This window comes from Paramisgurnus dabryanus, chromosome 17 (assembly GCF_030506205.2).
Source record: "Paramisgurnus dabryanus chromosome 17, PD_genome_1.1, whole genome shotgun sequence".
NCBI classification, from domain to species: Eukaryota; Metazoa; Chordata; class Actinopteri; order Cypriniformes; family Cobitidae; genus Paramisgurnus; species Paramisgurnus dabryanus.
The window spans coordinates 9,177,826-9,204,531 of record NC_133353.1 but is presented as its reverse complement, the minus strand read 5'-3'; the positions used below and the strand labels follow the sequence as shown (position 1 = coordinate 9,204,531).

Genomic DNA, 26,706 nt, shown 5'->3' with positions numbered 1-26,706 from the left:
CCAGAGCAACAGTCCGATGGGATGCTTTTAAAATAATAAGACACAAATCCCATCTGATCCACAAACCTGCTTCACTTACAAAACAACTCCTCAACAGAACTCTTTTAATTGTTACTTTTTTATTTGGATTATTTTCAATTAAAGTGTACTTTTAATGAGTATGACAACTAAGAAAAGATTTCATATTTTTTGTTTTATTATGTATTTTTTAACATTCATTTCAAAAACAAAGAAACACAAAATGCTTAGTGAAAGTAACAAAAAAGACCAAATTTCAACCTCGGTCACCTAAAATCAATCCTCATGTGCCTTTTCATCTTCCTACATCAAATAAACGTCCAACTCATTTGGACTCATAAATACTGAAACATCATCAGTATAATCGTCATTTACTGTAACACAGTACAGTGAACAATAACAATAGCAGTAACTTACTGTATATGAGCTTAACATACTGGAGCAAGAAAACTTTCCCTGTCTGTTACTGTAAGAATTGTAAACAATGAATTCTGTCAAAGTGTTTTAGTTTTCTGGTAATGCTTCATATATAACATTCAAAAAAGATAAAGTGCTAGTTAACAAACTCTAACAGTCTTGTGAACTTTCAAACAACCTTCAAAAAACCCATAACCAATGTGTGTATATGAGTGGGAATATTAAATATAGATATCAGTCTTTAACAGCATCCAAAAGTCCTCTGTTGGGTTACGTTTGATTTTATAGACGTATATCTGTTGAAGAGTCGTACTGTATAAGACTTTCATTCTCAGGTTAGTTACTGTAAATAATATTGCTGCTATCTTATCTAAGTTAAACATTCAAGTAGCTTTGTAGTGCTTTAGCTAATACTAAACATCCTCCACCAAACCATCAGCAAAGATCTGAAGAACGTCTGACCTCTGGGTTTGGCAGCTTTAGTGCATTATAGTGTCTGTGAGAAAACAGATGAACTCTCTGAACAATCACAATCTCACTTTCAGTCGACGTTTCCATGTGTCAACATTCTGCTTACAAGAAAATATACAATGCTTCATTCTTAATAATAAAATATACTTCACATACAAAGTCATAACAACTCATATTAGTAACTTTGTACCGTCAGTAAAGAAACTCTGTGAAAGGCTAATGACATTTTTTGTTTTGGTTTCAGTGTCCGTTTTGCTTAAGATGCAAACATCATTTCCCACCTGTAAAACTTTCGCATTTTCTTTTGCCTAGATGGGAAAAAGAGAGAGATGAATCAATCATTTACCATTAACTTCTTATTTTAGTTGTGATAATAAACTTATTAAGGGTTCATTCTTACAAAATTTACCATGGTCTTACTGAAGAATCACACATTCATATTTTCTGATGTATATAAACATTTTAAACTGAGGATTGATCCATGGTAAAGAGGAACAGATTCAGTTTTACTTTATTTTAAGGATAAATATCTGCAAACTGAAATCATTTCATTATTTTATTCAATAAATGCAACACAAAATCGTATCAAATCTAATAATTAAAGTCTAGAGTGATAAGATCAGCGTTTCTCCAGCACACAACATCTTTCTTCATGATATAAAATGTCAAAGGCGATGAAGGATTGGATGTTTAAAGTGTACAGTACGAGTGCTCTTTACACTACTGAGGTGAATATGTGGCCTGATTATAAATATAGAGGCACTTTTCTAGGGTACTTCTACAGCTCTGTGATGGAGCTTCAGTGGGCCGCTGAACACGGTGAGGTGCGAGACTTTAAATCAGCAAGTCAAATGAGAAACTCAAACTCTAATGCAACACACGGGAAATCAATTCACCTGCAATGCACACAGCATAACACACTCACACAAACTCACACACACACAACAGAACTATAGTGCTGCAATCACAGAGACTACACACACGCATGCATGCATGCACACACACACACGCGCACGCAGATGCGCACACACAGACACACACACACATAAGAAAACTATAGTGCTGCAATCACATAGACTACACACACACGCGCGCACAAGCATATGCACACACACACATGCGTGCACACACACACACACACACACACACACACACACACACACACACACACACATAAGAAAACTATAGTGCTGCAATCACAGAGACTACACACACACACACATCCACATGCACACACACACACACACACACACACACACACACACACACACACACGCACACGCACACTTACACACAACACATATCAAACCTAGGGCTGTGGTTAACAAAACTCATCAGGGTCCAGATTGACACAAAACTCACAAACAAAACACAAACTAACACAACACACACTCACTCACCGTATCAGAACTGGTGCTGCAGTTATTGAGACTCATCAGACTTCAGATTCAGTTTTTCTGTAAACACAAGCATGCATGTACACACACACACGCACACACAAACACACACGCACACATACACACACGCACACACAGTATTTAAGTCAGTCATCATTCAGATGTGTGTGTGTTATCATGTGTGTGTTCTCATACCAGTTCCTCTTGAAGAGCAGCTCTCCTCCACAGTCGCTTCTGTTAGTACACAAACATCTTCTCCATTTACTGAAGTGCTGGTGGAACACAACGCTTTACTGGACTCATCTTTATTTCCTTCAGTTATCAGAGATGATCCTGAGCGTTTCTTCTCACACACGTTCTTATCTACTGAAGGATCATTCATCACCACACTCGTCTGGGTCTCGTTTGCTATCTTCTCTTTATCTTTATCATTCTGTCTTTGTGCGGTTTTTCTTTCCTCATGTACGGAGTCGCTCTGAACCTGTGAAGATGATTTTAGTGAGCTGGTTTCTGTAGTGTCACTGTTGGAGATCTCGTGACCTCCATCATGAAGCTCTTCTGAAAAACAAACCTTCTTATCTGCGATCTCCTTGTCAGAGGTCACGTCACCGATGGCTTTTTCCGAGTTTAATGGCACTTCAGACACACATGGTGTTGTGTTGAGGACATCATCATGGTTTTTAGTCTCTGGATTGATGTTTTTCTCCTCAGAAGAACAAAGAGCATCCAGTTCCTCCAGGAACTCCTTTAGACTGCTCTCTGGATAAGCCTTCAGATATTAACAAACTGATCAATAACATCACAAATACAGTAGACAAGATAACAGTTTGTCTAAAAATAAAAATCCTGTCATTTTAAAGGCAAGGATCCGATGACATTTAACTTCTCCTTTAACTTTAGAGTTGTTTGGATTCTTACCTTTAAATGTTCCTCCTGTTCTTTAGCATCCCATCTGTAAACAGAAGAAAATCATTACACTATCAATTCATCAGTTATCATGTAAAAACCTTCTAAAGATTATCCTGGTTAATGTTTAAAGAATGTACAAAATGTCCTGTCATCTCAGCTAGAACCAGTTACTACTTATTTTTATTAAAGATAAATAATACTACAGCTATTATAAAACTCTTTCTCTATACAGAAAAGCATTTTTTTTTTATAAATGTAATAATTTGTAAGACACAGATGTCTGTTTACTGTGTGCTTTTAAAAAGCATTACGATTTTGACAATTGCATTAGAAAAAATAGGTTTGTGGATAGGCATTAATTACAACCTGTGGTGTTTTTATTATGGTTTAAAGGCGGGGTGCATGATCTCTGAAAGCCAATGTTGACATTTGAAATCACTTAAACAAACTCACCCCTACCCCAATAGAATCTGGACCTTCTGTTGATAGACCCGTTCCACACATACGCAACACAGGCAACGATGTTGGTTAGTAGACACGCCCCTTACTGCTGATTGGCTACAAGTGTGTTTTGCTACTCGGCCAGACTCCCTTTTTCAAAGTGTTTTTCAAAAGTCATGCACCCCACCTTTAACTCTTTCCCTGCCATTGACGAGATCAATTTAAGAGAAAACATTTGCATAAAAAAATGTGTGACTGATGAGTTTTTATGTTAATATGCAATACTGCCCTAATTTTTAAAAAAACTGAAGCAAAAAATTATTTATTAATTTGAATCGTTCTGAATCTGATCTTTAACGAAATTCCTTCACACAAATACAATTATTTCAGCTTTTTTGCAAAAAAAAAATTAATTAATTAATTTTGAAGAAAAATACAGATATTTAAGAGTTTATTAGCAGAGAAAAAATATAGAGAAAACGTAATTTTCCTGTTTTGTTTGTTTGAAAGCAGAGGGTCTGTTCTTTTATTTGATATATTAGTATGTTTATATATTTTGATATTACAATTTTCCTGGAAGTTTTATTTGGGACTTTTGTGAAAATCACAAAGACTGATGGCAGGCAACTTTTCAAAAAAAGGCTGGCGGTGAATGAGTTAAGGCAAACCCTGTGCAAATTCATCACTCAACACCAGTAGCTGATTATAAATGTAGGGTGGGCAGATTCTGGGTCGTATCGTAGGCTATATGACTAACCTATGCTAATGGTATAAGTTTTACATTTATATGACTGAACACATGCACAACACTTAGCCAGTCCCTCCAGAAAAACGTGATTACGTGATCGCATGATTTAACGCATAAACAACCAAAGTCCGCATATTTATGCAGGGGACGCTTTTTTTAAATTGTGCACAAAATATGCAGGGCTTGCATGATTTCATAGTAAAATCACATATATCTTAGCAGAAAGTTTTTTAGAAAAAGAAAAATTTAGCATTTCCTCACACATTACAGCCATGTCCCCTGTTGTCTTAGGAACGTTATGAAGTGACGTGATTATGTGACGTAAACATCATTAAAAAGCTGCAAAAGCTGAACGTTTTTGCAAGTATTTGCAATTTCATTGCATAAATATCATGCATACTCCATCGCATTTTTTAAGAAAACGTGCTGCAAGATCAAGGATTTTTGCCGCTACAATCACAAAAAAACCTTCCCGTTTTTCTGGACGGACTGCTTAGCAGAGGTCTAGTGGCCTTCCGTAATTTGACCTGAAGGGGGCGTTTTAATGCTAATTTATTTGCTTTTAAGCCCTTTCGGACAAAAGACAACAGATAAATTAATTATATTAATAATTCATACAAAAGATGATGTGCATCTCACCGTCTGGCTCGGCCGGTCAGACGCTCTTTACCCTTCGCTTTACTGCTCACCACTGGAAGACTTTTCCTCTTCTTCTCTTGTGCTTGATATCGATGGAGAGAAGACAGAAATAAATCAACACATAATACACAACTCGTGTTTGGCAACACTGATAAAATGACACAACATTATCAATGTGTTATGAAGCTCATAATGTACCTGCTACAGTACATCTGGACATTTATCATCTTGATCAACACATTTAAGATTATTATTCTGAGCTTTCGTTCTTGTGATGTTTTAGGGTTCAAGTTTCTCACCTTTGGACTCTTCTGATCTTAGATTTCCTCTTTTGCCGTTTCTATTCCCTAACAATCAAACACAAGACACAACATACAGTACACGTGATCATCTCACGACCTTCGCTGTTATACTTTATACCATCTGCTATATGAAAAAGTCCTCAAGTAAAGAGTTTGTGACTCACCTGTGTTCTGCGTGTCTCTGTCTGGTCCTTCATGAAATTTGTCAGAAAACCTACAGATGTTTAAAATGTTACAAACACACAGCTACTAAATACACAACATCGCTGTGTTATCAAACATATAAATGAGCTTGTGCATTACTGACGGAATCAGATTTCATTTCTACTACTGACTAGTTAGCAAGGTAGCGTTCACACCAAAGCGTTAACACTGGCGTTAGTTTTCAATTGTTTTCGATGGAAGAGCTGCGCTTTTCAAAAACACTAGCAGCTGGCGGGTTGTTGTCCGCGACGCTTAACGCTGAGCACCAAAAGTTGAAAAATCTTTGTGTGAAACGCTCAGCTCATCAATGTCACTTCTTGCTCTGCCATCCAATCACAGTGGAGGAGGAGCGGGACAAATATCACAAATATCATGGTGCATTGTTAAATGACTGATAAACAAAGCTGGCAAGCACCTATTGTCAGCGTCCGCCTGCCGTTTTCAGTCACGTTTAAACGTTTTGGTTTGCACGCCCCCTAAGGGTTTAGTGCTAGTCCAGGCTGACTTATACCTGGTTAGTGCTTTAAGCTGGTTGACCAAGCCGTATTGGTTAAACTAACAAATAGAATATTCATAATGTATTCTGCAGAAATTTATAACACACATTTATAACCGTCAGTACTCAGATGTGATTTTATTTAAGAAATGAGAGTTTCCTGTGCTGATGTACTGAATGTTCACTGACTCTTAATATTCAGAAAACGTTGTGGTTGAAGCATCCGGCTGCCCAGGATAATCTCTGGTGTTCACAAACGCTGCCAAATAAGGCAAGGCATTTAAACAACCCTAAAAATATCCTCCAGTCCACTCAATAGTGCTCACAGGGGAAGGTTATTTATTCCTGAAGAAAGCACCTCAAACGCTGAAGACTTCCAGACGCCGGTTAATGTCTGACCTGAAGACGTGTTTGTGGACAGTACGTTCAGATCTACGCATGAAGTCTTTATTATATTTCATTAAAATACAGAAATAAAGATCAGATTAAATGGGTACAATTTTGCTTTCAAGTGACTTTAAAGTTAAAGGTCTACAAACACAAAAGGTATAGGAAAAAAGTAAGAGATTATTTATAAATCAAACTAATGACTTCAGTAAGTCTGTGCGACCAAAGTGAAAAACTAAAGATTCAAGAAGCTTTTGAACATGCAAGTGAAAGTTTATCCGCTTAAAAATAAGAAGTCAAACTAAAAGTGAATGTGGACTTACATCAGATCAGGTTTCTCCACATCCCAGGCTCTCCTCCATTGGCCTTTAGCGTTTTTGTGTCGGGCCACTCGTTCTCTGTCGATCTCCTCTCGTTCTTTCTTCCAGCGCAGGTACTCCATCTGATCTTCTTTGGATGTTAGGTCATTTATGTCGTTGACGTCCGGCGGTTGTGAGATCTCCGTGCCCTACAAGAGATAGACAGATGATCTGAATTTACACACAAAAACACATTCACATCATCATCTATTCAGTCTATCGAAAGCTTGATCTGATCTGATGGATGACACGCTGATGTTAACCAATCATAACAGCGGTCATTTGAACAACTAAAGCAAATGTTTCTATCAACCTAGAAAATGTAAAAAAGATCAACACAGTAATTTAGTTTGGTAAGTCTCTGCAAGCTTGTGAAAAAATAGCTCATTGAAATGTGGCTCCCCTTGTGATGTCAGAAGGGGATCTTATTACAATAATACCACCTCTTAATCTGCACAATCCAACCACAGCCCTGCCATTTAGTGAAGAGATCAGCTCATTTGCATTTTAAAGGACACATCCAAAAACAACACATTTTTGCTCACGTCTACAAAGAGTCAATTTTAACATCTTATAATAAATTGTCAATATTTTCTGAGCTAAAACTTCACACATCTTAAAAAAGTCTTGTGAAATGTCCCCTTTAAACACAAAAGTGTAATATCTTATATATTACCAAGAATAGGGCCAAGCTAAAATAAAAAATAAAAACACCTTAAGATTAAAGTCATTATAATGCAAGATTTAACTAGTAGTTCTTCGAGAAAAAAAGTAAAAAGAAGTCAAATGAAGTCATAATATTGCGAGAATAAATTCCACACTTTGAGAATAAAGTCGTGAGGTTTCGGGAATAAAGTTGTTATATTTTGAGTATAATGTCTTATTTTACATTAATGTGTTTTGAGTGATGTAAACAAGCAGATCTGCAAAGCAGATACCAAATTACACACCTGACTTTTTCATAGAAAGACTGTCAACAGGTTTTTGTGATGGTTTAGGTTAAACAGCATAAAATATATTGCGTATATGAAAATGTCCCTGTAAACCACGTATGCCAACATTTGTGTGTGATGACAGATAAACGCACACAGTAAAAGACACAAAACATTCTGACCTGATCACATTGTGATCTTTTACATCTGCTCTTAACATCTTGTTTTCCTGTGTCCTCCTACAGTATACAAAGAGAGCAGGGGAGGCTTGCTTTTCATATCATTTAAATGCAGGATTTCCCTTCTGAGACTGGAAAACTCAAATTTAGCACAGATGGGAGGTTTCCCGGACAGGGCTGATCCTAGTCCCATACTAAAATAAATGTTTAAGCTGCCTTCATTTAAAAACATCTTGCACTGATGTATCATAACATATATCAGTGCCATTGTTTTGTCTCAGATACACACCTGTATTGTTTTTTGTAAGATTTGTTGGTAAAAACGACTTAAATGTCCTAATATAATGGATTAAACTAAACCCTGTCCCTAAAAGTGGTCTTTTTGAGTCTCTTTCAAGGAAATAAATGTTTTCCACCTTACACATTTTTTATGCAGTCTATTATTGTAAAATACTATATTTTAAATAACCCCACCTTGGCTGTCGGAAGGTTAAGATGGGTGGTTACTGGTCAGACCCTAAAGCTGTCAACTGTTTGTCAAGATGAATTCATTAGGTTAAAATTACTTTTGTATTACAATATTTTGTACATTTGTCAAAACTAATTCATCTGTTAAAACACTTGAACGAACCTAGAACTCTAGCGTCCTCGTGTGGACAAACTTTAGTACATTCACTTTAGTGACGTCATTGAGTAAAGCAGCTGTCACTGTAATGGCATCCAAAAATGCTCCATCATTGTAAGTCTTTTCTGGAAAGATGGGGAAAATTATACAAGTAGAAAATTGAATCGTGTGGTAGAAATTGATGTGTTTTTTTATTTTGAGAGAGATCATTTGGAAAGTAATGTACAATAGTGTAATGAACTATAAGGTTTTCTTTGTGTCGGCTGAGAAGTGTGTTGCTGACATTGATCTAGACCTGCGAGTTTGACAGTCTCTGTCTCCTCCCTCAGACTAAATGAGGATGATTGGTGTCACCTGGAGGAGAGGAGAGTTAAGAGACCTGTTGCAAGGTAAGCGGGGAGAGAGGACTAAATGTGAATGGCCGTTTTGCGCTCAGAAGAAGTGGGGACGCTTTTGGGTTGCTCGAGACCAATAGGGTCTGTCCGGCAACGAAGATAGTTAGCGAGGGTGCTTTTTGTGTGTAGTTAGATATGCTGGGGGGGATTTAGGAGTGCTGGCAACTTATTCATGTGCATGAGAGCTCAGACGCGCATGGACATTATTATTCGATAACGCGCAGAGCAAAAGACATTCGGTACTGCCCTGTTATGGGGTTATTAAAACCGCATTGATCAGCTAACTCCCACCTGAAGCGTGAACATTTATTCTGTGAACTTGAGAACTGACGACTAACTGTTCCTGAATAACGGAGCCGCTCGGATTATTCCCAATCCTTACCAGGAAGAGTCCATCGGTCCGGTTGAGGACCGGCTTGACTGTGCTTCCCTGAGACCCCGGGGCGGGGTCTTGTTGCCTGGAGACAGGGAAGTGTCTTTTAAACATTTGTTTCAATTGTTGTATGAATGCATGTATGAGTGTATATTGTTATGTGTCATTTTAAAAGTTATATGTAAAGTGAGTAGCATTAATGTATGTGCGATCTTGGGGGAAATGCCCGATCTATCACTGTAAAAATTGTGTGTGTCACAATTTTAGTATTGCGGTGGAGTTTTGCAGTGCGAGGTCTTGAGTAACCACTAGAGTGCAGTGTTGTGTGGTGAAGTGTTTTATTAGGTGTCATTTATCCCAGGAAAGCCATATAAATGTGATCTTTAACTTAATGCATATATTTAAATAAGAGTCTTCTGTTTTTTGGGATTGTTAATAAAGTGATCTATATATATTTTGCAAAAGTTCTGTTGTGTGCAGTGTGTACCTTCTTGTTCTCCATTACTTCTAGTGAACCTCTGTAATATTTAAAATAGAAGGTTCATTACACTGGTGGCAGCGGTGGGATTAAGTTAGAAAAATGGAGAACGAGGGTATGCCTGCTTCACAATCAGGGGCACATTCATCAGTCCCAAATAGTGATTTGGTAAATGCTCCTTCGAATAGGCTTCAAGTGTCTCGGCCTCTGTTTATGCCTGAAACGTTTACTGGGGTGGGACGTGAATGGTCTGATTGGTCCGAACAATTTGAGATGGCAGCACAGGTGAATGGGTGGGACAATGAGCTCAAGTTAAAGTTTATGTCCTTACTATTGTCAGGTCGCGCTAGAGATATTTATGGTGGACTTCCTTGTGAAGCCAAAAATAATTATATGCTTTTGAAAGATGCGATGGGCAAGTGTTTAGAGCCCTGTGAGAGTGCAGATTGGAGTCGTGTGAGTTTTTCCTCCCGAGTTAGGCTCCCTAATGAGACAGCCCGAGAATTTGGAAATGCCTTAAGGCGGTTGATCTATAAAGCATATCCCTCTGCTGATGTTGCGACACAAGATTTATTGGCTCGTGATCATTTTGTTGCACATGTAGGTAATGGTGATATGCGTATACATCTTCGTAGTGCAAAACCTGCCACTTTGGAAAGTGCAATTAATTTGGCATCTGAATTGGAGCTTATCCGTAATTTAGAGCATACACAATGTTTAGGCACCAAAGTGCGTGGTTTAAGTACTCAAAATCCACCATCTGATAATAAAGTTGAAGTTCTATTGAGCATGGTGGAGGAGTTGCGCCAGGAGGTTAAGGCTTTACAAGTTAGTGTAAAGGAGATGCAGACAACGCAGATAAAGAATAGGTCGTCCCCCGCACCAATTGCTCCCAAATTAAGTTTATCAGAACCACCAGTCCGTGCTCGGACTGACGCATGTTGGGAGTGTGGATGCACTAGGCACCTGCGCAGGAATTGTCCATATTTGCAGGGAAAATAGAGGGGGCAGGCACAGTGGGCCAAATGCCTGCCCCCATGTTGACGACTGGGAAATTGGCCTCGGTTTCTGCAAAAGGTGCTGGAGTGTTTGTGACAGGTAAAGTGGGGGGATGTGAAACACGATTATTAATTGACACTGGAGCACAGGTATCTATTGTGCCCAAGCAGTTTTGGTTAAACGTAACTAAGGGGGGGTCCAGCTTAGATGGGTACCAAGGCAAAGTAGCTGTCGCCAATGGTGGGGAAATGTCCATTCTGGGCCGTTGGCAGACTGTATGTCAGTTTGAGTCTTTGGCTGTGATAGTGGAGTTTTTGGTGGCTGACGTTACCCCACAAGAATTATTGCTGGGAACAGATTTTTTATCAAAATTTGGGGCTGTTATTGACTTGGGTGACAATTGTTGCCGGTTAATGGGTAAAAAGCTGCCCCTGTTCAGTGAAGATGCTAGTGTCCAGCCTAAAGTTGTAAGGGTACAGAAGGATATTATGCTTCCCCCCCGTACTGAATCCATTTTACCTGGTAAAGTGGATGGGCTCTTCCCACAACATTATGAAGGCATGTTAGAGCCTATGTCCATTATGCTCCCAAATTGTGAGGTGTTGGTAGCTCGAGTGGTGTGTAAGGTGGAGGAGGGAGTAGTACCTGTGCGAGTGATTAATGTGTCAGAGGATAATTGTTTGCTGAAGCAAAATATGAAGATTGGAACTTTTTACCCTGATGTAGAGGTGAGCGATAGCGCACCGATCACAGGTAGTAATGACACGGCTCCTCCTTTTCCTTTGACTGTAGACTGTTTGGTGTCACAGTTTGGGTTAAAGGACCGAGGGTTTGATTCCATCCAAATGCAGGCAGTTGAGGAGTTGCTATCTCGTAATGCATCTGTGTTTAGTAAAGGTGATACTGATTTGGGGAGAACTCATCTTGCTTTGCATAAAATAGACACAGGGTCTGCCCAACCCATCAAATTGCCTCCTCGTCGTGTCCCATTGCACCTCCAGCAGGAGGTTGCTGAGCATATAAAACAGATGCAAGATAACAACATTATACGCCCCTCATGCAGTCCGTGGGCGGCACCGGTGGTTTTAGTCAGAAAGAAAGATGGTAGTCTTCGGTTTTGCGTAGATTATCGAAAGCTTAATGAGGTTACCAGGAAGGACGCTTATCCACTTCCTAGGATTGATGATGCACTTGATAGCTTAACTAATGCTTGTTGGTTTTCTACCTTGGACTTGGCGAGTGGCTATTGGCAGGTGGAAGTTGATCCTCAGGATAGACCAAAAACTGCCTTTATTACTCGTCAGGGTTTATTTGAATTTAATGTCTTAAGCTTTGGGCTATGTAACTCGCCAAGTACCTTTCAACGCTTAATGGATGTTGTGTTGGCTGATTTGCAATGGACCACTTGTTTAGTGTATCTGGATGATATAATTGTGTTTGGACGGACATTTCAAGAACATCTGCAGAGACTGGACGAGGTCCTTTGCAAATTGCGTTATGCTAACCTTAAAGTTAAGCCTTCTAAATGTACTTTGTTTGCCTCCCAAGTGCAATATCTGGGCCATGTGATCTCCACTGAGGGAGTGACAGCTGATCCGTCTAAAGTAGAGGCCATACGTACCTGGCCTGTCCCTAAAACTCAGACAGAAGTCAGAAGTTTTTTAGGTCTGGCGTCCTATTATAGGAGATTTATTCAAGGGTTTGCTGAGATAGCCCGCCCCTTACATCGTCTGACGGAAAAAGGAAGGAGATTTTGTTGGGGGGAAGAGTGTCAGGAGGCCTTTCAACAGTTAAAAACTAGGCTTATTGTTGCCCCGGTTTTGGCCTACCCAGATCCTAAAAAGCCTTTTATTTTAGACACTGATGCTAGCGATGTAGGAATAGGGGCGGTATTATCCCAAGAGTGTGATGGTTTGGAGCGTGTAGTAGCATATGCCAGCAGAGCATTGACCAAACAGGAGAGGAAATATGCCACCACCAAGAAAGAGCTTCTGAGTATGGTAACCTTTACTAAGCATTTTAAGCATTACTTGCTGGGGAGGGAGTTTTTGCTGCGGACAGATCATAATTCATTGCGTTGGCTACATAATTTTGGTGGGCTGGAAGGACAGTTAGCTCGGTGGGTAGAGCAGCTGGCAAATTTTCAATATAAAATTATTCACAGACCAGGAAAACAGCATGCTAATGCTGATGCTCTTTCGAGGCTTCCAGGAGCACTGCGTAAAGATGTTGAGGAGGATGGTGATGAGGTTCCAAAGCGGTGTAGCCATGTAACAACTGTTCGAGCAGTAAGTGAGGCTGAAAGACCAGGGAATCCCCTAGAAGGCAGGGCAGATATTGAGGATGAGCTAGTGAAGGCTCAGCAGGGGGATCCAGTTATTCAGGAGCTCATCCAGTTGAAGAGTAGTGAGGTAGGTGGGATAAGCCACACGGATTTGAATCCTGCTCTTGTCAAATATTTGCCAGTGTGGGACCAGTTGCAGGTTCAGAATCAACGTTTGGTGAGGGTACCTCCAGTTAATACTGATGCTGCTGCTGCAATACAGGTGGTTCTACCTAGAAGCTTGATTCCTGAGGTGCTGTCCATGTTGCATAATACACAAACGGGGGGGCATTTGGGTATCCAGAAATTACAAGCTAAGGTGAAGGATCGCTTTTACTGGCCTGGATGGTTTGGGGATGTAAAACAATGGTGTAGAGAATGTCATGATTGTGCATCACGTAAGAGTGGGGGAAAAGCTCCATGTGCCCCACTTCAGATGTCTATTGTGTCTCGCCCATACGAGCGTGTGGCTGTAGACATAATGGGGCCTCTGCCAGAGACGTTAGGCAAAAATCGGTATATTCTGGTTATTGGGGACTATTTTTCAAAATGGACTGAAGCATTTCCTCTTCCTAATCAGGAGGCTCAGTCGGTGGCTAGAGTGTTGGTGGAGGAGTGGGTGTGCCGGTATGGAGTACCTCGGAGCTTGCATTCTGACCAAGGAAGGAATTTTGAGTCCCTTTTGTTTAAGGAACTATGTAGGTTGTTGCAAATAAATAAGTCTTGTACATCGCCTTATCATCCCCAGTCCGATGGGTTGATAGAAAGGTTTAATCGTACATTATTATCAATGCTTTCATTGTTTGTCGATAACAATCAGACAAATTGGGATAAGTTGCTGCCATATGTGATGATGGCTTACCGCAGCAGTCTGCATGCAAGCACTGGGTTTACACCGTATAAGGTATTATTTGGGCAGGAAATGGTTCTCCCTGTGGACATTATGCTGGGGATAGATAATGGGCAAAAGTTTCAGTCAGTAAATGATTATGTGGCTGGATTAGCGGAAAGTCTATCCACAGTGGTAGAAGCAGTGAAAAGGCATCAAAATCAAGCTTCTAATCAACAGAAGACATGTGCTGATTTCCGAGCAAATTTCCATTACTATGTAGTTGGAGAATTAGTTTGGATTCACAATAAGGCTCGGAAACGGGGTGTGTGCCCCAAGTTGCAGAGGCGCTTTAAAGGGCCCTTTAAAATCCTAGAAAGGGTGTCGGATGTGCTATATAAAGTGCAGCCATTAGAGGGGGGCCCTGAGAATGTTGTGCATTTTAACCGAATGAAACCTTATGTGGCTTGTTCTGTTTCAGAGCCGGTGGGAGACATTGGAAGTCCTATCCTCCAAGACCAGGTTTTGCCTCAGCCCCGTATAAACAAGGCATACAAGTTTGGATGGGGAGGTCATCAGCCTGCTGAGTCGGAGGATGCCCAGATGCGGGAGAGAGCTGCTGGTTCTGTTATGGAAGAAAGGAATCAGACACCAGAGCCTGTTATGCTGGATGGTGGGGATGAAGGATCCTTCAGGGAAAATTCATCTTTGGTTGTGGTGGACACTAGATCGAGTCCTACGCAGCAGGTGGCCATGGGCCAGGATGTGGCAGTTAAAGAGTCTGCTTCAGGGAACTCTTCACAAGTGAGCCGGCCTGCACGTGCTCGAAGACCACCGGTTTGGTCTGAGGACTATAACTTGATGTGACTCGAGGACGAGTCCTTTTTGTCCGACGGAGGGAATAGTGTAATGAACTATAAGGTTTTCTTTGTGTCGGCTGAGAAGTGTGTTGCTGACATTGATCTAGACCTGCGAGTTTGACAGTCTCTGTCTCCTCCCTCAGACTAAATGAGGATGATTGGTGTCACCTGGAGGAGAGGAGATTTAAGAGACCTGTTGCAAGGTAAGCGGGGAGAGAGGACTAAATGTGAATGGCCGTTTTGCGCTCAGAAGAAGTGGGGACGCTTTTGGGTTGCTCGAGACCAATAGGGTCTGTCCGGCAACGAAGATAGTTAGCGAGGGTGCTTTTTGTGTGTAGTTAGATATGCTGGGGGGGATTTAGGAGTGCTGGCCACTTATTCATGTGCATGAGAGCTCAGACGCGCATGGACATTATTATTCGATAACGCGCAGAGCAAAAGACATTCGGTACTGCCCTGTTATGGGGTTATTAAAACCGCATTGATCAGCTAACTCCCACCTGAAGCGTGAACATTTATTCTGTGAACTTGAGAACTGACGACTAACTGTTCCTGAATAACGGAGCCGCTCGGATTATTCCCAATCCTTACCAGGAAGAGTCCATCGGTCCGGTTGAGGACCGGCTTGACTGTGCTTCCCTGAGACCCCGGGGCGGGGTCTTGTTGCCTGGAGACAGGGAAGTGTCTTTTAAACATTTGTTTCAATTGTTGTATGAATGCATGTATGAGTGTATATTGTTATGTGTCATTTTAAAAGTTATATGTAAAGTGAGTAGCATTAATGTATGTGCGATCTTGGGGGAAATGCCCGATCTATCACTGTAAAAATTGTGTGTGTCACAATTTTAGTATTGCGGTGGAGTTTTGCAGTGCGAGGTCTTGAGTAACCACTAGAGTGCAGTGTTGTGTGGTGAAGTGTTTTATTAGGTGTCATTTATCCCAGGAAAGCCATATAAATGTGATCTTTAACTTAATGCATATATTTAAATAAGAGTCTTCTGTTTTTTGGGATTGTTAATAAAGTGATCTATATATATTTTGCAAAAGTTCTGTTGTGTGCAGTGTGTACCTTCTTGTTCTCCATTACTTCTAGTGAACCTCTGTAATATTTAAAATAGAAGGTTCATTACAATATATTATACAGCTATTTATTGTATTAGGAAAGTATCATATACACAAAACAAAATTGGCCATTTGTAAACCAAACCTGTCACATTTTATAAATTCACATTATACATTTCCCCATGTTCATGTGGCATTGAACAAAATGAGTTTTATACGTGTTGATGATATTTAATAAACAAAGCATCCAAATGCATTCAAACTCACAAAATTTAAAATTTATTGAGTTGTTAAGGATAAAAAAACTAAAAGAATATACACAATTTTTGAAACCTTTTCTTTTACGGATTCATTGTAAAACATGGGTGGTATTTCAGGGGGTCTTCCAAATATGGTTTGAATGCAAAATATATTAGTATGGAAAAAATAAAATTAGGCATAAAACAAAAATAGGTAAAAAAATTTACTTTTACCCAATAACATCTATTTAGTTAATTTATAATGTTATGTAGAATGCAAATAATTATTATTTTAATATTTTTGTAACCATCATATGTAAATCCAGTCTTAATTTGTAACATGTACTGGGGGTCCCTGCACCTTCTTTCTATCAATTAAAAGGGTCTTTGTTACGAAAAAGGTTGAAGACCCCTGCTGTAAAATATCCCCATGTTGTTGTTTTTATTTATTTTATTCTTCCTTTGATTTTATCCATTTGTAGTCATTTTGAATGTAATAATAAGCACATTGTGATCATCTTTATTATCTGCATTCAATGTTCTTGTTATATAGTAATACAATTCTTTCTTCTTTCTTTCTTTTCTTTTAAATGCATACCAGCTTCTAAGGCTATATTAAAATAATAAAATAAATCATTTAAACGCAAATCATCCAGCCACTTTCACATCTACTGTATAGCTTTATTTAATAATTCAGGGAAGAAAACATTAGAAAACAATTAGATATAATCTGATCTTTAAAGGAACAGTATGTAAGAAATTTATATCAATTAATCATAAAATGGCCCTGCTATGTCACTAGACATTAAGAAATCATTTTCATTTCAAATACTTATATCACTGACAACAGTGGTCTGGCCAGAATATTGTCATTTAAAAAGTGGAGTTGCAGCCCTCAACTGATGTTTATGTTGTCATTTTGTGTATTGGCCACCAGTTGTGTTATTGCAGTACCAGTTTTGGCCACAATCCTACATACTGTTCCTTTAAAAGATCTTTTCACTGACCTAAAATCTGTTTAAAAATCGCATCACTATCAAAAGTGTTGCACAAGCTTTGACAGGTTAGGTGACGTGCTCTCATAAGAGAAACAACTGAAAATTATACTTAATTATTATTTGGATGAAAAATACATTTGGACATGTAACGTAAAATGAGCTACTGCTTGAAAGCACAACACGCATGTGCATACGCGCGCACACGCACGCACGCACACACACACACACACACACACACACACACACACAAACACACACGCGCGCGCGCGCACACACACACACACAAACACACAAAAGAGTCATTCAGACACCAAACTGCAGTCCCATCAGCTGCATAATAAACCCATTCAAGACAAATGTTAATTACATTAAATCATACAGCTTATTATGAGCACAAACAATGAATCGAGAGAGAGAGAGAGAGAGAGAGAGAGAGAGAGAGAGAGAGAGAGAGAGAGAGAGAGAGAGAGAGAGAGAGAGAGAGAGAGAGAGAGAGAGAGAGAGAGAGAGAGAGAGAGAGAGAGAGATTTTCATTGCTTAGTGCAGTCGACTCTGTCTGATGTTCACATTTTGTCCTCATGTGAGCGTCTATGCTGATTAGACAGAGACTCGTCGTGTTGTGTCTCACACACAATGGTGTGTATTATGTGGGGCTTGGCTTGACGTGCTTGTCAGACAGACAGAAACAGACGGTTCAACCCCGCTGGGTGTAAACACGCCCTGAAATTCTTAATCAGCGATGAGAATTACAGCAGATACACAGATATAACTTCAGCTGTCGTGCATGACAGGCAAACAGAAAGTGTCTGTATTAAATCACGATCCTATCCTGAAGAACACGTAAGTGATTTTTGACAATGACATGAGATGGTTTACAGGCTATAGCTATGTGGTTGCTAAGGTATTTTAATACGTTCCTAGGGTATTTTGGGGGATTGTCACAAGAGCGCCTCTATGCTATTCTGTTTTGTAGATGCAGCTCACGTGTGTACGCAATAAAAGTTTTCATGCATTTGATGGCACACCAGAAATTTTAAGTTTCAAGATTATTCAGAAATAAACTTCTCAACAAGCTTCATGATTTAAGTCCAATTTTAAAGCTTCGGTCACTAAAAAAAGGCTGGATGTCAAATGTGTGAGAAAGCTTGAGAGAGAAAAGCCCTTATGAATATTCACAAAGTCTCTCCTGAGGTCTTTATGATCAGAGGAGGCGTGACCCATAAAATCTGACGTCTATTTAAAGCATTGAGATTTGAGATGAGGAGGAGGGAGAGACAGTGACACACAGCAGAGGAACGCTGTTAAAGAAACACACAGCATCACAGCGAAATAAATCTGAACAGTTACTAAACCAACGCTTTACAAATTAACTTAATCAAATCTAAAAACAGGTGAATTTATCAGCACATAATAAATCATTATCAGGTAATAATTTGTGACCCTGTTTGTGAAATCCAGACTGAAGTCTCAAAATCTATTGATGAGATTAAAAGAATCAAAGTTTGATTTCATATTAATTTCAATCTTTGATGTGATCTTTTTTAGTCAACATTAAAGGATTTAAGATTAGATTTTCATGCTCATTTTACAAAAACAGATTATAAAGAGGAACTCTTTTATTCACCTGTATTTCTATGATTGTCTTTGTTGATGAAGGTGTCTCCTGTTCTTCCTCTGTAGAGACTTTCACCCTCGCTGGACTAACAGGACGGTTTCTGTCCTTTCTTTCACCAAACACCTTTTTACCCTAAAACAAAAATCAGGGTTGAAATGTTGTAACTTTGATTGATTATTGCCAATCACAATGTCAGTCTTGCCTTTATATTTCCAGGTGTTGTGATGAGCAGCTGTCTTCTCTTTCCTCTCCCAACACAGAGGGTGGATCTGGATCCAGGATCACATGAATTCTGCTCCTGATCAGATTTGGGGTTGGTCACTCTCGGCCCTGACTTCTTAGTAACAACACGCTGCTCCTAAAACACAAATTTTCATCTACGTGTAAAAATACTTCTTTTTTTATCAGGGTCATTCTGATGACACGTTCATGACATCATCAGTGTGGGAGTCACTACTGTTTGTGTGAAAAGGAATCGAGCGGCTCACATTGGAAGATTTGTTGAAAGTGATGGTGAGATCATCAGGTTTGCCCTTCCTGCTGGGTAATGTCATGCCTTCCTGCTCTGCCCGCTTCTTATCCTCCTCTACTTCCTAAAAAACACAAATAACATGACTGTTACTAACTCACAGACCACCTTAAACCAGTGACAAAAGGTCAGCCTTAACCAGCACAGGTCAACCTAAACCAGTGCAGGCCAGTCTTAACTAATCCAGGTCAGCCTAAACCAGTGCAGGCCAGCCTTAACCAGCGCAGACCAGCCTTATCTAGTCCAGGTCATCCTAAACCAGCACAGGCCAGCCTTAACTAGTCCAGGTCATCCTTAACCAGCGCAGACCAGCCTTAACTAGTCCAGGTCAGCCTTAACCAGCGCAGACCAGCCTTATCTAGGCCAGGTCATCCTAAACCTGCACAGGCCAGCCTTAACTAGTCCAGGTCATCCTAAACCAGTGCAGGCCAGCCTTAACTAGTCCAGGCCACCGTAAACCAGTGCAGGACAGCCTTGACTAGTCCAGGTGACCCTAAAACAGTGTAGGCCAGGGCCAGCTGTAGTCAACCTAGATCAGCCTAAACCAGTGCAGGCCTGCATTAACTAGTCCAGGTCAGCCTACCCTACTGAAAAACCAGGTTTTTGCTGGTCTCCCAGCTTGGTTTAAGCTGGTTTTGATGGTGTAGCAAGCTGGTTTAGCTGTGTTTTGGTTACTTTTTAAGCTGGTCTAGCTGGATTTAACTGGTCAGGATGGAAGACCAGCTGACCCATCAGCATGACCAGCTTTGCCAGACTGGGAGGACCAGCTTAAACCAGCTAGTGCCACCTTTAACCAGCTTATGCTGGTCTTAGCTGGATTTTTCAGTAGGGTAATCCAGCGCAAGTCAGCCTAAACCATGGCAGGCCAGCCTTAACTAGTCCAGGCCAGCGTAAACCAGTGCAGGACAGCCTTAACTAGTCCAGGTGACCCTAAAAAAGTGTAGGCCAGGGCCAGCTGTAGTCAATCTAGATCAGCCTAAACCAGCACAGGCCTGTATTAACTAGTCCAGGTCAGCCTTACCCAGCGCAAGTCAGCCTAAACCAGGGCAGGCCAGCCTTAACTAGTCCAGGTTAGCCTACCAGCACAGGCCAGCGTAAACGAGCACAGGCCATTACTTCTCCTCACCTGATAGCGTTTCATAAGAGCTTCATTTTTCTTTCGTAAAGCTTCAATCTTTTTGTCCAGTTCGGCGTCTTTCTGCATCTTCATCATCATCACGCTCGTCATCTCTGCTGGAATCTAAACACAAAACAACACAATCACTTTGATTTACTGCTACAGTATGAACTCTATCTGAATTTACACAAATATCACAAAACCTGTAGTACTCATGAAATTACAGAATATAAAGATCATCAAATCAGTTGCTAATAATCCATACAGGAATAAAAACACAGAGCAAATGTGTCATTGCATTTCAGATCAAATTAACACAATGTGTGTGTGTGTGTGTGTGTGTGTCGGTCTGACTGTAACATTATTAGCATCAGCTGCTGTAACAGCAACCTGACCCCGGCCCATGCATTAAACCTGCAGTATAATCTCTGCAGGACGGGTTTGTTTAAATCACTAACCAGTACGACTACTAAACACTGTGCAGTGCAACACTACCAATTACATAAACACACTGTTAGCACTATCTAAACACACATCTCTGAGCATCACACGTTTATATGTTTTTAACACGACATACTGCTTAGTCGTGTAAGTTCAAAAGATTTGCCTTATTTCTCCTGATCTGTCTGGAGGATGAAGTTTGTGTCTGACGCAGTAAATTCACAGCACGCTGCAGTTACTCAAACGGGCAAATTCTGGATAGGCCAGCAAATAATCACTGAAGAGGAAAACGCTGCTGGCATTTTTTTGTTTTTGCTGGTGTAGCAGCATGAAGCTCCTGCTGTCTATAGTACTAACAGACCTCAGATCAGTGTGTTTCAAGTCCCAGCTCAATGAAAAACAGCTCAATCGACCCAACCGACCGCAGGTCAGCAGTACACCTACACAAACTATTTCTGCAGTAATATGTGAGCTGCTGATAAAAATCTCTCGAGCTTTGAAGATCCTACCTGAGAGAAACTCATGGAAACTCACACAGAAACATATACATGACAATTAAACACTAAATATGAAAAAGTAACTTAGTTTTGGTAAACAATTCTCTGAAAGTATGTGAAAAAATTGCTCATTGAAGTTTGGCTCCCCTTGTGATGTCAGAAGGGGATCTTATTATAATAATACCGCCCCTTAATCTGCACTATCCAACCACAACACTGCCATTTAGTGCAGAGATCAGCTCATATGCATTTATTTCATTTTTACTCACACCTACGAAATGGCAATTTTAACATCTTGTAATAAATTATCTGTGGGGTATTTTGAACTAAAATGTCACATACGCACTCTGGAGACACCAAAGCGTTATTTCACATCTTAAAAAGTCTTGTGAAATGTCCCCTTTAAAGAAGCAAACAAAACGTACTATGTGGTCAAAATGTTTGACCAATCATGTCTCCCGTCATATTGGCTTTTAATCATTACAATGCCCTACATATGACGTTTACAATTTGGTCTGTCTTTCGTAATAATTCAAACATTCAAACACAACAATACTGAAGCATAAATATAAAACAGACATGTTCAATATCAGAACACATGTTGAAAACAATCTGATATACTGTTTATAAAAGTTGGTTGCACAATGTTTACTATTTTGTGCCAAACCTTTGTTGCAAACCTCCATTTAACTGAATAAAATCAATTTCACTTGAAAATTATGCAGCATCACATCTACGTTCATCTAATCTGCAGCGCAAACCTGGAGATCTCAAACTAAAACACGGTCTTGCTGGGTTTACAAATGACTCCGGTTATGAGGATCAAAAACGCTGGAATAATCTAAATTTAAGACATAAGGTGGCAAAAGTTATGCATTTTAAAACGATAAACGTGGCCTGAGTGTTACCACTAAGTTCGCCCCAAATTTAGCCCATAAATGATTCACCCTAAATCCATCCTAGATGTATATGAGGCAAGGCAAGTTTATTTTGGCTTTATTTAATAGTGCCCTATTTTTAAACTCCTAAAAAGCATCCAAACATTAAAAACTAATCCATACAGTTATTAAATATCTTGAGGCTTTTGAATCATGGGGTCAGAGGTCAAACCTCCACCTAACCTCAACTCTCATGAACATTTGTACGGCTGTAGATTAAAAACACCTCAGAAAACATTTAATAACTGTATGGATTAGTTTTTGATAAATGGATTCAGTTTATAGAGATTTTAAAATGGGGCACTATCCAATGTCATTACAAAAAGAGTCAAGATATTATTTAATGTGTTTTGTGGAAAGAAGAAAGTCATTGACACATATGATGGCTGGAGGGTGAGTAAAATATGACCTCATTTTTATTTTGGGGTGAACTACTCTGGACAATCCTGAGTTAATAACTCAGAATACTGCTTGCTTTGTAAACATCTGATTTAATCTCATTAAGACTAAAGCAGAAGATAAAACCATCATTCGGCCCAAATCAGAACAATGACTCGACATTCATATAAACCCACTGAAACACCGACACTCGGCAGATATTTAAAGAGACAACATTCAACCTAAAACATCCTACCGCTCCATATTACATAAGAAAAACACGACCTTTTCTGCTTTTCACAAATAACAGCGTAAAGTTATACCAGGGGTCATTTACAGAAAACGTTTGCATTAAATCTAAGTGCAAAAAACTTTAAGATTCCCAGAATTCCTGTCACTTTGAGAACAATGAGACACAATGCCATTATTAAGCATATTATGAGGGTCTAGACTGTGATGTGATGTCTGCCCGGTCTCAGCTGAAGACACATTGAGTTCACACTATTAAAGTGTCTTACTAAATCATGCCAGTCCTTAAAAGGACAGATGACCCAAAAATAAATCTCCCCATTTGCTTGAGCTGATAAAAACCTGTCTGACTGTCTCCTGTCAAACACTTAAAGTCCCCATTTAGTCAATAATTTTATCACATACAATTTATCTAGCATACTTTAAAAGTTTCACCTGTCCCAGTCATTTCTTCATACTTTAAAACAGCTTGAATGTAACTCTACACCCTTGCTTCATTTAGTATAAACTACTATGATTAATGAATATGCTAATTAGTCCCCGTCTTCACTCTTTCGCACCACCTCGGACCATATTTATATATGTAAATAGATGCTTCAGACACATAACTTTAAATCTGGTTTCACACAATGCATACACACTGAGCAGTCATTCTTTTAGCGCTGATGTTAAGACGTTACAGGATTTAAACTGCACCCGTGAGCATCACAGAAGTAGAGCTGAAGCAGAAGTACTGCAAATGTTTCAGCGCATATGCCACATCAATACATAATATATCTAGTTTGAGCCATACAGTACTGATCCATGCATTCAACTGTGATGATGTAACCGGTGACATGTTTGTGATGTAGGAAACTGAGGCAATTTCAAACTGTGAGAATGAGAATGCCTCTGGAAAACTCAAATTTTACCACTTCGCCATATAAACAACAATAAAAAAAGTTTAAATGTGGGACTTTAAAGGCAGGGTGCATGATTATTAGAAAAGGGAGTTGGGCCGAGTACCAAAACACACTTGTAGCCAATCAGCAGTAAGGGGTGTGTCTACTAACAGACATCATTACCTGAGTTGCGTATGTGTGGGGCAGATCGGGAAGGTCCAGATTCTATTGGGGTAGGGGCGTGTTTGTTTAGGTGATTTCAAATGTCAACATTAGGCTTGTTCGACTTCATGCGGCGCCGCAAGAATCGACAGCCGGGTGACGTCAAACTACCGCGAGAGTGATTCACGAAATCATACGGAGGAATTTGCTTTTAAATCGCTCTCTCGAAACTTTGACGTTATCCGGCTGCCGGTTCTTGTGGCGCCGCATGAAGTCGAACAAGGCTATTGGCTTTCAGAGATCATGCACCCCGCCTTTAAGCAGCTATTTTGTAAATGTCCATATTGCAGTTTCGAGAAAGTAAAGCAGTAAATCTTAATTAAATTCCTAGACATTAAAATATTGTAACAATATTGTTGCACCAGACTGACTGTTAAATGCATCTGGTTGTTGTTTGTCATGTGACTGATGACATCACAAATTGTAATGCTTTATTTAATCAGAGATTTTTTGTCTTTTTTTTAAAGTCACGCCAGCTTCCATAGGTACTGTATGATCATAGTAAAAGTTATTTTTTAAAGAATAAAAGTAAATAAGTTGTTTAAGATTATTTTTTTTCCCAAAACTATAACTTGGTAAAACTTTTCACCCAAACGTACATATACAACAATCTAAGCACCCTCCCCAACCTTCAACATCCTTTCGCTTTTGCGTTGATAAGCACATTGAGATGACGCGAGCAAAATTAAAACAATTATTTTACATGAGAAAATCTTATCTTGGCATTGTAAGCATACGGTTTAAAAAACCTTTTAACAATATTTTATATAAAATTACAAGTTGAACATTTTATGCATATTTTTATTAACCCTTGAAGCATATCAGACCCCACGCCCCCCCTCTGAACTCTGAGGACCCCAGGTTGGGAATCAGCTTAAGATTTCTTCAAAACATCTTTGCTTAGGAAAATCATACGACATGAGAGGAAGACAGCAATTATTATTTGGGAACTTTCTATTTAAAGATCATTTACAGTAAACTATTACACTAACAGTAAGTGTGGTTGTCAGGGTACCAAAACAAAACCTTGAAGTGAATACAGACACACAAATCCAATAAGACGGGAGAGCCAAAATGACTCATCAATGGTGCTGAAGGACCGGGAATATTCCAGCGTTCCTGTCTCATATTTACAGATCACATGTCACACACAGCAGATCAGACTATAAACTGCATTCACACAGAGGCCTGGATCTGCTCCTGCGAACGCGGGGTCGCAAGATAATCTGACAGCAAGCTACCATCTCATACACAACAATGGAAAGCTGAAGAGAAGAGAAATAAGTGACAGACAGAGAGTAAGGATAAGAGAAGCTTGAGAGAGACTCACAGCTTTGTGCATGTCAACAGGGAAATGTGAATTCCTTCCAAACGGCAGACAGCCGACGCGGCTCAGGGAAACGCACGGAGTGCCGGATCATGCCTTGATTACAAAAACGCCAGTCGGGCCGCGAGCCAAGTCAACCAGCAAACGCAGAGAAAAACCCTGCTAGCGGACCTTACAGCTACCGCCTGCTCGCCCGCGGTGAAGTCTCTCTCTCTCTCTCTTTCTCTCTCTCCCTCCCTCTCCTTCGCTCGTAGTTAATTTTACCCCTCGCTCCCCACCCTCGCTCTGCTGTCATACCCCCTAAAACTCTTGAAACACTACTGATGCATACTACAGAGCAAATCAATCCTTTTATTTTATTAGGTTTTACGAAATCTGTAAGAGTCTGTGGGACACAGAAGGAGTAATTCTTGAGTATGTTTGGGTCTTTTATTTGTAATGAATTGGGGCAGAGGCCTCTAAAGGATTTAAAGCCCTCAATGAAAGCAGCATTATTATAAAGCAGTGATCAGCTTCAGTCCAGGTCTTCTGAAAACAAAGAAACATGCAAATTTATCATTATTCACTGCTAATCTCACACTCCAGACGCCTGTTAACCGATGAAACCGGATCAGTCTGAGAAATCAATTTAGACCAAACGTTTTGTTCGAGAATCAGACGTCTCACAACTTCAATATTGTTCTGATAAGGCATCCTGCGGCACGAGTGATACGGTGAAATTTGACATTTTGGGTGTTTGACGCATGTTATTCGTGATTTGCGAAAGTTGAGAAAGACGTAGCGAACTGAGGCAGAAATATGAAAAAATAATGGAGAAAAAGCATTGTCGCTGTATGTTGACACCCGGAGCTGTATGACACATTTTTGTACTTTTATAGACGGTTTCATCGGGCGCACGTGCAGTGACGAGATAAGCGTCTGGTCCGAACTTTACTTCCTGTTTCTGTTTGTTTAATGGTCTGACTAGATGCTGAAACTGAAAATACCTCACTGAAATAACAAATGTTTTGGGTTCCTATGTGATCTACGTGTTGTTTATTTTGCTTGTTATATAAATAAACTACTTTAAAAGGACTTTGTTGTTATTTATTCTTCGCTGAGTTTACCGGAAGTTACGTGATGACCACGAAAGCCGCTTGTTTATGTTGTTACTGCTGAAACCGTCTATTCTATAGAAACAGGAATAAAAAAGATTCTGCTTGGAAGAAAATGAGTGAAGATGTCAGACAATATGTTAACTTGATATATATTAACATATTCAGACTACATTTGAGTGTATTCAAATCTGAATTTCACGGGCGAACAAATCGAAGTTCACATGGTGAATTATTCTCCTCTTATTTTCAACATTGCATGAGGTGTATGTACACCACTACCATGATATTACACTACAGACTAAAACTAAATAAAAACTAAAAGTTATGAAAAATAG

General features: G+C 39.7%; 1 protein-coding gene across 5 annotated transcripts; it reads right to left on the bottom strand.

Annotated features, from left to right (window-relative positions):
- Window positions 1-173: 173 nt before the first annotated feature.
- Window positions 174-25,573, bottom strand: ccdc9b (coiled-coil domain containing 9B). 5 transcript variants are annotated; one of them, XM_065255100.2, is made up of 13 exons: window positions 25,278-25,571; window positions 20,351-20,464; window positions 19,184-19,288; window positions 18,898-19,053; window positions 18,705-18,827; window positions 6,753-6,937; window positions 5,507-5,556; window positions 5,340-5,387; window positions 5,041-5,122; window positions 3,222-3,255; window positions 2,499-3,072; window positions 2,307-2,360; window positions 174-1,214 (listed from the first exon to the last, which is right to left on the bottom strand). In XM_065255100.2, the coding sequence occupies exons 1-12, from the start codon at window positions 25,287-25,289 to the stop codon at window positions 2,329-2,331; spliced, it is 1,515 nt and encodes a 504-aa protein (XP_065111172.1). In that variant the 5' UTR covers window positions 25,290-25,571; the 3' UTR covers window positions 174-1,214; window positions 2,307-2,328. The 5 variants fall into 5 exon arrangements, with proteins under 5 accessions (XP_065111172.1, XP_065111171.1, XP_065111174.1 ...); XM_065255099.1 differs by having other exon boundaries at window positions 2,307-2,363; window positions 25,278-25,566; XM_065255102.1 differs by lacking the exon at window positions 2,307-2,360 and having other exon boundaries at window positions 2,499-2,784; window positions 2,875-3,072; window positions 25,278-25,562.
- Between the last annotated feature and the right edge of the window lie 1,133 nt (window positions 25,574-26,706).